Genomic DNA, 13,227 nt, shown 5'->3' on the forward strand with positions numbered 1-13,227 from the left:
GGGCGGTGGGGGAGGGGAGAGGGGGTGCTGGGGAGGGTGGGGTCGGCTCTGCAAGGCCATCCGCGACCCCCTCGTCCCGGTGCCCTGCGGCCACTGGCGCGCGCTGCGACCCCTGGAGTTTGCGCCTGGCGGCGCTCTCTGGGCCCCACGGCTGTCTCCAGCCCCGCGGGCCTGGGCACCACACCCGAACGGGAGCCCCCCAGCACTAGTCTCTTCGAGGGGTGCCGGCCTCGCCTCTCTACCGGGAGCTCGCAGGGAAGGGGGCGCCTGGTAGTGCCCTCGGCTAGTATGCGTCCTTGCCCGCTTGTGGCTTTACCCTGGACCCTTGGGACCCCCAGCCCTCGGTGCCTAGAGTCCAGTGGGACAGCACCTCGCCGGAGGCTCCACTTCTGGCCTCCTGGGGCCCCGCACCCGGGCGCCGGACTGGAGAAGGCTCTGGGCACCTCTCTGCGACCCTCCTGGAAGGACATAGCAGGACAGGGTGGGAGCCCTCCACCCGAGCCTCTGCCTGCCGGGCCCTTCTTCCAGGCCCGCGTTTCCTGCTCTGCTTCCACCCTGGGGGCTGCCGGTGTTCAAGCCTCCGGCAGACTTCGAAGGCCCCTGCAGCCAGACCAGCACACGAGGCAGCGGCCTGCCTTCCACCCCAGCAGCCAGGCCTGTTCCAGCCCCTCCTTCCCAGCATCACCGCAGCCCAGGCCACACCTCTGCCAGTCCCCACCACGGAGGACCCCAAGTTACCAGTCTGATAAGGCTGCAAGCTTTTTATCAGAAAAGTTAAAAAAACAAGCATTTTGTCACAAAAGGATATTTTAATACCAAACACGTGGGAAGCCGCGATCTCACTCTGAGGGCACCCTGAAATAGACTGGTGAAGCGCTGTCCCTCCCGGCTCACAGCCTGACCCAGCCTCTGCCTAACCCTGGGGGCCTCATTAACCACAACAGCCCCTCACTGGTGTGGACCAACTCGTTTCTGTCACCCAGGACCCAAGGGAGCCTCTGTGGGTGTCTTGCCTCTCTGGAGTTATCTTGCTCTTCATATCCCCACCTTGTGCCCTTGGCCCCAGGGGAGGAGGGGGCAGCACCAAGACTCTCTCTGAAACAGGCCGGGCTACCTTCCTTCTGACCTGATCCAGAGGTCCAGGAGGGGGCCCCGGCTCAACTCTACCCAGTGACCAGGAGCACAGCACTCCTGCTCCTGCTAGTCCTATGTGCCTCAGCATGGACTATGTCTTGGGTGATCCCCAGGTGTCCTCCTGACAAGCCCTTCACAGTGGTCTCAAGGAGCACTGACCACCAGAATCTAGAGGCCCAGGAGATCTGGTTGGATGCTCCTGGGGTGATGGTGGCTGAGGTTTCCGGCCAAGCAAGGCCGCCCTCAGGCATGGGAAGCACGTGGTGCAGGGACATTGGGGGCGTATCCCGCAAGGTGGGGGTCACAATCCTGACCCTCAAATTGGGGCCAGGGGGTCAGATCCAGCACTGCCACCTCAGGCTGCGCATACCAAGCCATTGTTCTGATGGGGGCCCTGCCAGGGCCTCTCCTGTGCCCTGCAACCATCCTGTTACCCAGGAAGCTGCCAACACTGCCACACCACTGCCACATGGAAACCAGGCCCTCGGTGGGGAGGCTGGCACCTCTGTGCCTGATGCTGCCGTGTGCTGTGCCACCTTTCTCACTCTGGGTCTCCACGACCCCCTCTACCTTCCTGTGTAATGGCAGCCATGTCCAGGGGGCTGCACTGGACTGACTTGTCCACCTCCCCTCTTTGGCACCATGTGTTCCGCATCTGTGCCAGGCTGTCCTGGACCGTGGTCAGGGTGGATACATCGACATACACCAAGTTTTGAGAAGGAGCTGACAGAGTGAACAGCCGTCGGCACCTGCTGTGTGGGACCCAGTCTACCCTTGCCTAACTAATGTACAGTTAGCCAAAATTCCTCCACCAGCGCCCCCTTCAGGCACCACAGGGCACAGAGCCAGCTGCACACAGCCCAGCAGTAGCCTCCCAGGCACCTAGACAAGGAGCCCAAGGGTCTGCAAGGTCAGGAGACCCACTCAGCAACTCCAGCTAGTGATGCTCATCTGGGCTTCAGCAGCAGCTCTGGTCCACCCCTGAGTGCACACCTTCTACAGCCCTGCCGGGGTCACCGTCCTTGGCCACTGTACTACCTGAGGTGACAGCACTACCCCGCTGGGCCCAGTCCTGACTATAGGACCCAGAGGTGGCAGCTCAGGTGCCTGCCAAGGGGGTCAGTTGCACCAGGGTTACAGGAGCTGGGCAGCAGAGTCAGGCCAATTATAGAGCCCTCAGGCCCTGTAGGTAGGAGTAGGGTGCGTGGGGTTCCAGGAGAGATGCCAGGACCATGCTGTGGATCCCGAGGGCCAGGCTGAATCTGCTGTCCCAGCAGGGCCTCCACACCACTCCTGCTCTCCCCTCAACAGCCCAGGCAGGCAGGGGTGTACAGCAGAGTGGCCTCTCCTTCTACAATGGTTGAAGTGGGCAAGGTGCCCCTCCTGTCTCCACAGGGCAAGATGGGCAGGTGGCAAGGGGCCCTGCCAGCTGCCTCCCTCCGTCCTAGCAGCCTGCTGGGCTGAAGGACACATCAAGCACCACGTGGGGTGCGGGCAGATGGGCAATCGGAGGGTGGGCGGTAGATGTGCCCAAATCAGCCAGGACTCTCGCCCCTCCAACCCCCTACTTGCCCTCTGCAGCCATGGAGGCAGGTGGGGCTGGAGGGGGAGCTCTGCTAGCACATAATCCCCCACAGTCAGGGACCAGACTGTGGTTCCAAATGTCATATTTACTACTGGGACAAAGGCAACACAAGGAGGGGGCCACAGCCAGGCAGGGCGCCAAGCCGGGAGTGGGCACTAGGCTGAGGGCCCCACAGGGGGAGGCTTGGCAGGCCAGGCCCGGGGACCGCACACCTTGGCCCGTCCTAGGGAGGGCACAGGACAGCCTGCAGGTCCTTGGGCAGGGAGCCGATGACCATCTCGATGTACAGCTGTGCTCGCTGCAGTGTCACCTCCTTCACAGGGAGCTGGTGGCCCTGTGCCCGCACCTGCAAGGGCACTGGCAGTCAGAAGCAGGACACCTCCTGCCAGGCAGTAGTGGCTGGGCTGGGCAGGCCAGGGAGGCTGCTCACCAGCTTTTCCCGGAGTTTCAGGACCAGGTCCACCACCTCCACCTCTGACTTATCCTTCATCCAGGTCTCAATGTTCTGCAGGGACAGTGCAGGTCCTTGGTCACAGAAGCTCCTACTCTGTCCCTAGCCCCCAAGCCCCAGGGCCCAGCTTCTCTCACCGCCTCACAGATCGCCTCCAGGTGAAGGGCCTCCAGCTTCTGGGCCATCTCTTTGTGCCGCTGCCGGTACCAGCCATCGAAGTGGGGTGACTTGAAAAACCGCCTATGGGTGACAAGTGGCAGCAGCTGAGGGGATGGCCCGGTGTGCCAAGAGTGGCCATGGGCAGCCTGTGCCAGGTGCCCACCTGTAGAGGCCCAGCCAGTCGCCCTTGAGGATGCAGGTGAGCTGGGGCCCTGCATGCTCCAGGCTGCGCAGGAAGTCCTCCTGGCGGAAGGGGCGGATCTGGGGAGGGGTCTGAGACAGGGGCCAGTGAGCAGGTGCTGGGGGACGCAGCCCACAGCCCCACACCCAAGACTCCTTCATGGATGCATCTGAGACCCCCCCCCACTCAGGTCCACCCGTTCCAGGGGGCCCCCGTTCTCTGCCCTGGGAGGGATGGGGACGCCTGGACCCCCACCTTCCAGGGCGTGATGCTCTTCTGCAGTGGCATGAGGCTGGCCATGTAGTGCTCCTGGGGGTACAGGGGGAGGGAGTGAGCCTGAGGCCTCAGTCCCTGCCAGTGTTCCCTCCTGCCCTTCTGCCCCGCCTCACCAGGGGGATGATGAAGCTCTGTGTGAGCTCCAAGAGGTGCCGTCTCAGCAGAGCACTCTGCACATCCCACGGCCGCTGCTTCTGCACACCCTGCCAGAGGGAGGCCAGCAGCTGAGCCCAGAGGAGCCAGACCCGGTGCCCTCACCCCACCTCCACCCCCAGCCTGTACCTTGAGTAGCCTTTTGAGTAGCGCCTTGTCCCGGTGGAGGTGGGCTGTGTAGGAGGTGTAGAGGCCTGGCAGGAGGGCAGGGCAGCAGCCATCCTCCTGTCCTCCAGGGCCTCCCTCCCTCCCACCCTGCCGCAGCCCCAAGGGTATCTGGCAGGGCATCTGGTCTTGTTAGGCAGCACCTGCACATCTCAGCCCGCCCCACCCCAGGGTTCTCGAGGGCAGATGTCCCCACCCACCCCCGGACACCTCTCAGAGGACAGAGGGGGTCTAAGGAGGCCTGGCTGCCCCACTGGACCTGCTAAGTGTAAAACGGGCCCCTCTACAGCAGAAGGGGCTCAGACCTGGCTTGGTATCAAGGGTCTTCAACCTCGAGGGCTTCTTCAATTTGATCTGCTTAGGAAGGTCCCCTGAAAGACATAGTCAGGATCAGGGCCCACTGCTGAGGCCATACCTGCAAGCTTGGAGGTCTTGGGCTCAGATGCCCCACCAAGTCCTAGGCTGGCTAGGCGAGGCTTCTGGGCCCACCACCCAGTCCTCCTCAGCATTCCTCACCTGACATCTTGGGCTCCCCAATTCGGAGGATATGGGGCCAGTGCTGGAGTGTTTTGATAAAGAAAGGGTTTGTGACTCCCAGGACCACGTTGGGTCTAGAGAGAAAGAGAGAAAGAGAGCGAGAAAGAGAGAGAAGAGGCAGAGAAAAGCTGGAGGAGGGGCCTAGGCTGGGGAACGGGCAGGATGGATGCACTTACGGGGCCTGGGTGCGCGTGGTAAGCTCCTTAAATTCACTATCATGGATGGTGAAGTACGGGCGGAAATCACAGCAGAACTTAAGAGGCTGCAGGCAGCTGTGGGTGGGGCATCAGGGAATAGGTGAGACAGGGTGCTGGCTGTGCCAGGGTAGCCAGCGATGGAGGCACGTACCTGGTCAGGGCCAGCACCATCTCTGAGGACACATCGGGTGAGGGTGCCAGGACCACCAGGGGCTCCCCAAGGAGCACAAGTTCCCACAGTGTCTGCACATGGGTCAGCACAGGCCGGAAACACCTGTCATTGGGCAGCCGGGATCAGGCGGGGCCTGGGATCCCCAGGGGTTAGACACAAGTCTGGCAGGCCCCAGCCTTGGGTGAACACAGGGCCCTGCTCAGGCCAACACAGGGTGGGAAAGGTGGATGAGGACCTCAGATAATGCCTGAGGTCACCAGACCACTCCAGGATCCATTTGCTTTGGGAGTACAGGACAAGGGCTTGACACAGCCTGAATCTGGCCTATAAGGGGCCAGCAGTCCTGCGGTACTCCTGAACAGTCCCAGCCCCTGCTGTCCCTCAAGCCTGCAGCCCTACTACTCCTCTGGGCCCAGCAGGGGCAGGCTGGTCTCAAAGCCCAGGCCCCCTTGATTCAGAGAGGCAGAGGGTAACCTGAGGTGGCAGATGTCCCTGACAGCCTCTACAGGCACTGCTTCTGGAACCTCCCTGCCTACAGTGCCCACACTTGGGCCCAGGTTTCCTCTTCTGCACATTCCCTTGGCAGGACATCCAGAGTGTCACTCGTGACCACCAGGCCCTCCTGGGGCAGCCCACTCCCTGCAGCAAGCTGCACCCCAGGCCTCACCTGAAGAGGTCCAGTTCATGGACACTGGCAAGGACCACAGGGGCTGGCAGCAGGTTCTGAAGGTGGAGGGCAGGCAGTCAGGGACACAGGTAGAAGCTGACACGAGGGTATGCCGGAGCTGTCACCCCACAGGAAAGCGGGGTAGAACGCAGTCCTCTTCTCCATCCCTACCTCTTGGTCACACTGCCTTGGAGGACTGGATTCTGGCTTGTCCACCCTGGATGGGATGCACACCTGTGGAGGGAGGGAGCGGCTGCCAGAGAAAGCAGGGTGTCTCCACACCCCTGCGTGCTCACTTGGTGGTGACCCTCACCTGGATGACAACACCCATGACAGGTAGGTTCAGCGTCTGCCCAGGCGTGGGGGCTGGCCACTGGTCAATCTCATTACAAACTGTGGACACAGGAGGCCCAAGTCAGGAGCCCTCCCAAGGAGAAGCTGTCCGCTGAGGCCTGCGGGGCCCATATCCACCACAGCTGACATGCACTCACCAGCTTCCAGACAGGGTGCCAGCTTGTCAAAATACTCTGGGGCCATGAGGCTCAGCAGCGACTGGAACAGCCGGATAAAGGGGAGGCGGGACAGCAGCACCAGTGACTGTGGTGATGCATGGGCTGTCAGAGGGCAGCCAGCTCCAGGCGTCACCCCAGCTATGCAGGGGCCTGTGGGGATCCTGACACCGGGGTAGCCAGGGCTGGTCCAGGGCACATCCTGCCAAGCCCATAGGACAGCTGCCCAGAAGGGCACACTCAGGCCCCAAGACCACCAGGAGATGACAACATGTGGAAGGGTCCCTACCCTCAGAGGGAATGCGAGGCAGTGAGGTTCTGGGCCCATCACCCTAGGGGCTGTGCTTGGCTTCAGGACTGGAGCTGTCCTAATCTGAAGCTGTGACAGGGCCAGCAAGCAGTGAGGGGGTTGTGGGTAGTACCAGAGGCTAGGGGATGCGAGGGGAGCCAGGCACATGGCACTCCTCCCTGGCCTTGCTGCCTTGGTTACACTGTAGAAGGGTGGGCACTCCTGCAGCCCAGACTCCTGGCCACCCCAGGGCTCCCCTGTGCCTGCCAAGGTGGCAGGGCTCACCTTCTGGAAGTAGCCCCTCTTCACGGAGCTGTCCTTCACTTGCCGGAAGTACACGTAGCCAAGGTAGTGTGCTGGCTCCTTCTGGAAGGAATGTGTGTTAGCCATGCCCACTCAAGCCATCTGGCAAGGTCCAGCCCATAGTGACAAGAAATGGTTAGACCTGGGCTCCTGGGGTCAGAAGGTGGGCAATACCGCTCCAGGAACAGTACCTCTAGCACAGCAAGGGACACTGACACAGGGAGCCTTGGCTCACAAAACCTGATGTGAAGGAGGACTTCGGGGACCTCGGTGAGTCCGCAGAGGGAAATGCAGCCTGGTGCTCAGGCTGCAGGACTGGCAAGGCTTGCAGTAGTTGGTGACCCCACAAACGAGCCTGGCTGGGACCTGTCCTGCCACACAGGGCTCGGCAGCTCTAGAGGGGTGGCTCACACTGCCCAGGAACCCTGGGAGGAGAAGGAAGCGCGTACCACTCACCTGCAGCGCCATGGGGGCCTTGCTGTTGTAGGGCTGGTCATCCGCATGCCAGGGGCTCCTGTGCCCTCCACACTGACGCATGCGGAAACTGAACTGAGTGTCCCCGAGGCAGCCTGAGGAGGAGCAGCAGCACCCTGCAGGTCAGGGCTAGGAGTCTCCACTGCCACTGTGGGGTGGGCTGGACACAGGGGGCAAGGGCCCTGCAGGACTGACCCCTCCTGGCACAAATGTCCCAGAGAAGACCCCCGCCTGAGGGACTGCATTTCCCAAAGGCTTTCTACCCGGACTTTGCACATCCCCCAACTAAGGTCTTGTAAATAAACTCAGCACACAAGAGAAGCACCTTCCATGTCCCCAGGGGACACAGGGCCAGCCTGCCTGGGACAGGAGACCAGCACTGGATAGTGGCCACCAGGAGTAGAAGTACAGCAGTGGACCCAGCTCCAGGTAGCCAATGGGGAGAGCACAAGAGACCAGACTCTGCGGGGACCTTTGCTTGGGCCATCTGTCCATGTGACTCCGGTGCAGCATGGGGCTCAGTGCCTCCAGAGAAGGGGAAGGGTAGATGGGACTCAGCCCTGAGGCACCCTTGATGCCTCTGGCCTGGGCCCCGGGAAGGGTGGGGCCGCCTACCTGAGTGGGAGTCAGGAAACGCCAGGTAGCAGATGCTGCTTTTCTGAAACACAGAACCCGGTAAGGGCCACTCACTCCGGGGACGCCCGCTCCCGAGAACAGCAGGACCTACCTCCTTGTCTGTCAGCCGGAAGTCACTCGGGTACACCAGCTGCAGGGGAGGACAGAGCACTTGGTGACACCCCTGGGCTATGGCACCTGCCACAGGCACAGCCTCCGCCCGGCCTCTCTCCCCAGCGCCCCTCTCTCTCCCCATGCACCATCTCTCCTGGCTCAGGCCCTCCTGGCTCCTCACAGGTGCCCTTTTCCTCTCCGACCTCCAGACCCAGGGCCCCTCTTCTCATCCACTCTTCTTCCTGCACAAGGCCCCCCACAAGCCGCCTCTCTAGGCCACAAGGGGCCTGGGGACACCCACCTGGCTCACCCTCACTCCCTCACTTCTGCCCCTGGCCAAAGGGTCTCAGGCTTAGCCATCTCCTCACGTGTCTGCTCAGATGTCAGCTGGCAGTGACCCTGCCCCATGACGGCAGCTTCCACTAGCTCCCCCTTGATCCTCTTTCTGAGGCCTGTGCCCCACCTACTTGGGCAGCTGGACAAGCCTCCCTATGGCACTCAGGCAACATCCAGACACTGAAGAGCAGGCTCTGGCCAACAGTCTCGAGGATAACTAGAAATCAGCAAGCTCTGCAGGAGGACGTGGCCAGGGCAGGCACAGCCAGGAAAGCCCTGCAGGGTACTAAACAGGCCCCTCCACAGTGGGCCCGAGGTGTCTCCTGGGCTGACTCTCAACAGGGTCTTCTCCTGTCTGCCCAGCACCTATGCTGAGGAGCAGGCTGAGCCCTCAAAACAGGAGAGCTGCTGTCCCCAGGGCGGACACTGCCCACATAGGGAGCAGCACTGCTGCTCGTACCTGTTTGGCCTGGGCTTGCTGCTCTGTCCTATTTTAGACTCTTAAAGGCAGGGATTCTGTCCTGCTTACTTCTGCCTGCAACACCTGGCAGGGAACAGACCCTTCCCAAATACAGCATCTGTGGAAGGTGTGAAAATTCTTCTGCGAGATGGACCAGAATAGGTAGGTGTGATGGTTAATTTTAGGAGTAAATTTGACTGGATTATGGAATATCTAGGAAACCAGGAAAGCTCCACTGCTGGGTGTTTCCAGAGATTGGTATCTGGGTTGGTGGGCTGAGTGGAGAAGACGTGCCCTCCACAGAGCCCAGACAGAACAGAAATAAGAGGAAAGACAATTTCCTCCTTCCACCCCTGGAGCTGGGACACTTCCTCCTTAGACATCAGAATGCCAGGCTCTGGTCTCTGGACCCCAGGACATGCAGCAGCACTGGCCCCTCCACCCCAGCTTCTCAGTCCCAGGCCTTTGGCTTCCCTGGTTCCAAGGCCTCCAGACTTGGCCTGAGCCATGCAGCCAGCGTTCCAGGGTCTCTAGCTTGCACATGGCCTACTATGGGACCCCTCAGCTTCCAGTCCCATAAGCCAGTCCCCTAGCAAACAGCACCCATCCCCTAGTAAATCACACCCATCCACCCATCCATCCAGTCCATCAGCCTCTCTGTGGCAGGTGGTACTGAGACCTCAACTTTGGAATGAAGCACAGTCAAGGAGGTGCCAGCTACACTGGCACCAATGTGTCACAAGGAAGGAGGGAGCCAGGAATAGGTAGGAAGCTAAGGGGCACTTGGTGGTGGGGCCAGACCAACAGGGATGCCTGACGATAGCCCAGTGACAGGCAGGAGACACAAGACACAAGGGCTGAACCAGTGTCTGCACTGTGAGGAGGGTGGAGGAAAGGTGGGTGCTGGTGGCTGGGGCAGGGCCACAAGGGGCCGTTTTCTGGAAGTCAAAGGAGCCTTGCAGCCTTAGGGAGACCGCTCGCCTAAACTTTCCATCTGAGTCCTGGGGCCTCATGAGAACACCTGCTCAGGGAAATCTGTGTTCACGGCTGCAGCATCCTCATCGCCAATGGCCCTAGTGTTCCAGGTAAGCCTAGAGTTGAGGAGTGCTGGCCTAGGTCAGGTGGGCCATGCCCAAGTGAGGGGATAAATGGAGCAAACCTTTGAGCAAGGAGGCCCCTGCCCATCCATCGGCCAGGCCCTGCCCTGCCCAGGGTTCCCACAGAAGCTTGTCCTTTTCACCACTCCTGGCCACTCAGTTGTCCTGAGTAAGCCAGAGGTGACAGGCTTTGCTTAGACCTCTGGACAGTAATTCTCAGAGTGTGGACTAGCAGCCCTCTGGGTCTACAAGGTCAGGCTGTTCTCCTGAGTCTGTGCTGGCTTTGTGCTCATCTCACTGCACACACAGCTCCCCGATGCATGTAACCCAGGCAGACTACTGATGTGAGAATCTAGCGGGCTTCTATCTGGTCAGGCCTTAGGCAGGCTTGTCAGAGTGGGGTGGCACATGCCAGGCGTGGTGGTGCACACCTGTAATCCCAGCACTTGGGAGGCTGAGGCAGGAGGATCGTTGCAAGTTCAAGACCAGCCTGGGCTACAAAGTGAGCTCAAGGCCAGCCTGAATTGCATAGCGAGACCCCGTCTCAAAAAGACAAAGAAAAGGGCTGGGAATTTAGCTCAGCGGCACAGTGCCTGCCTGGCAAGCACAAGGTTGTAAGTTCAATTCCCGGTACTGGAAAAAAAAAAGAAAAACAAAGTGGAGTGGCACATGCCTATATTCCCAATACTCTGGAGGCTGAGGCAGGAGGATCACTGACAGTTCAAGGACAAAATAGACTATACAGAGACCCTGTACCCCCCCAATCACACTATTCCTCGTTTTTACTAGTTTTCGTTTTGGAAAATGTGGTTGTTTCTCATACATACTACACTAACATATAAGGTGTATTTTTTCTTAAATGAGCCAATTAAGTGTTCTGTTTTAATTTTAGCATAATAAATATGGACAGATATAACCCACACAAACAAAAGGCTCTCTGGAGTCCTCAATAATTTGAAGACCAAGACTTCACAGCGTGGGAGCTGCCGCCCAGGAAGAGCCCATCTGGAGGGGTCTCCTTAGCCATTCTGGCCACAGGACTTCCCAGTATCTGAGCCAGGACATTGAGCTGAGTTTTCAAGGGCTGCCGCAGCAGAGTCAGGTCTTCTCTGCAGCTCATGTGATGTCCCAGGTGCTCCCAGACCCTGTCCATGCCCTATCTAGCCTTGCATGAAGGCTCCGGTGGACGCCTCTGCATGGAACCCCACGTGTGGATGCTGGAGGGCTATGAACACTTCAGGTCTAGAACCGTTTACTGTTTCTAACAGACTCCTGGAGGGCCAGAGCCCGGCTGGTGACAGCTGCTCAGTACTTGATTTATTGAATGAACAAATCCATGAACAGCCTCTTGCTTTGGCTTACTTTTGGCTTTTTGAGAAGTTACTGAAACAGAACCCCCCCACCCCTGGTCTAGTTGCCTCCTTTCATCCTTCAAGGCTTAGCTGAGCCTGTCTCAGCCTCCTTTCATCAGCCTGTATCTTCCTTTGGTATCCTGTACGAGGCCAGTGCCAGGGCTTCCCAACCCTCAGCCAGCCTGGGCTGAGTGAATGTCTGCAGAAACCCACTCTTGCTTAGTTCTAGGGGAGGAGAGGTGATATGCAACCCTGATCAGGGTCACATGACTGAGAGCCACCCCCACAGACTGCCACTCAGTGTTTGGCACAGACTCATCACCAGGAGCCTGGGGTCTCCCCCCACCCCAGACTGAAGCTGCAGGAGCCTAGACGCGCACACTCAGCCTCTATCGGTGCATGCTTAGAATCATCTCTGGATAGTTAAGTTTTAGAAAATTAGACATGAGATCCCTTAAGGAAAGGCCTCTTGTGTGTGTGTGTGTGTGTGTGTGTGTGTGTTCATATAGGTCTTGCTACGTAGCCCAGGCTGGCCTCCAACTTGGGATCTCCTACCTCAGCCTCCCTAGTGCTGGAATTACAAATGTGTACAGTACTTGGCTCCTGGCCTGGCATGGTGGCCCATGCCTGTAATCCCAGCACTCAGGAGGCTGAGGCAGGGAGATCTTTTTTGGGGGGGGTCTTTTTGAGACAGGGTCTCACTATGCAGTTCAGGCTGGCCTTGAGCTCACTTATGTAGCCCAGGCGAGCCTCGAACTCACAATGATCCTTCTGCTTCAGCCTCCCAAGTGCTGGGATTACAGGCGTGCGCCACCACGCCAGGCCTGAGGCAGGAAGATCTTCACAAGTTTGAGACCAGCATAGGCTACAAAGTGAGCTAAAGGCCAGCCTGAACTGCATATGGAGACCCTGTCTCAAAAAAAAAAAAAAAAAAAAAAGAAAGCAAGAAAGCCTGCTTGAGCCTGCAGCATTTCCATCTATACTTGGAGAAAGGGAGACTGCCCCTGTGGTGGGTGCACGGGGCAGTAGGAAGACCACATCAAAGGCCCAGTCGCTGGTGACCAGAAGCCCAAGGTTAAGAATGGCAGATGAGGGCCAAGCAGGGACTCGCAGGGTCTGGATGTGACTCTGAGTGAAGAGGCGCCATTGGATTTTAAATACCATAGGCAGCCGGGCGTGGTGGCGCACGCCTGTAATCCCAGCACTCGGGAGGCTGAGGCAGGAGGATCGTTGCAAGTTCAAGACTAGCATGGGCTACAAAGTGAGTTCAAGGCTGGCCTGAACTGCATAGCGAGACCCTGTCTCAAAAAGACAAAAAATAAACAAACAAAAATAAATACCATAGGCACAGGGTTGAACTGGGGAGAGGGGGTGGTGAGAAGGTGACACCGGTGACTTCAGCAGAAATGGATGAGATCCTTGTTGCATGATCAGCTGTCAGCCTTGCCCTAAGCATGGGATGTGGAGCTATGAGGGAGGCATCAAAGGTGGAGCATCTAACTGGGGTCATGACTTTGGCTGGGTGGGGACAGAGGCAAGGGTAACGTGACTGGGGATCGCTCTGCGTGTGCAGAATCGGGTCCTATCTCCCACCGGACTGGGGGGCGCTCCCGCAGCCCCATACAAGGGGTTCCCTTCCAGGAGGTGAGAGGTACGAGGAGGAAGGGCAGGAGGGCACCAGGCTCCTCACCGAGTTGTGGAAGGGGTCAGAGGTCGGCCCGGGAACAGCGTGTGCAAAGGGGCGCCTCCAGGGCCCGAGGCCAGACCCGAAGGCGACGGCGAGAGAGCCGGGGCGGGCGGGGATGGGAGGGGCACCGGGAGGGCGGGGACGGGAGGGGCGGAGAGAGGAGCGGCGGCCCGCCCGCGCCCGCTCACCTCCAGCGCCTGGCCCAGCTCCAGGTCGAAGGTGACCACGCACACGCACTCCAGCCAGGCGGAGAAGCGCGCCCAGGGCGCCGCCGAACCCGGCGCCGCGCGGCCGGAGGACTTGGGTCCCGCCGT

The 13,227-nt window shown here is 59.6% G+C and overlaps 1 protein-coding gene across 1 annotated transcript; it reads right to left on the bottom strand.

Annotated features, from left to right (window-relative positions):
- Window positions 1–789: 789 nt before the first annotated feature.
- Window positions 790–13,227, bottom strand: Dennd6b (DENN/MADD domain containing 6B; the record flags this gene model as incomplete). Its single annotated transcript, XM_005379556.2, is given in 20 exon segments — window positions 790–3,065; window positions 3,150–3,224; window positions 3,308–3,410; window positions 3,493–3,602; window positions 3,766–3,819; window positions 3,900–3,989; window positions 4,069–4,133; window positions 4,410–4,475; window positions 4,621–4,715; window positions 4,818–4,913; window positions 4,990–5,112; window positions 5,678–5,733; window positions 5,849–5,911; window positions 5,991–6,070; window positions 6,169–6,274; window positions 6,761–6,841; window positions 7,235–7,347; window positions 7,868–7,910; window positions 7,980–8,018; window positions 13,102–13,227. Coding segments are annotated over 20 exon segments (1,707 nt in total), but the record flags the coding sequence as incomplete, so codon positions are not given.

The sequence above is a fragment of the Chinchilla lanigera genome, unplaced genomic scaffold (assembly GCF_000276665.1).
Source record: "Chinchilla lanigera isolate Chin_1 unplaced genomic scaffold, ChiLan1.0 scaffold00012, whole genome shotgun sequence".
Taxonomy (NCBI): Eukaryota; Metazoa; Chordata; class Mammalia; order Rodentia; family Chinchillidae; genus Chinchilla; species Chinchilla lanigera.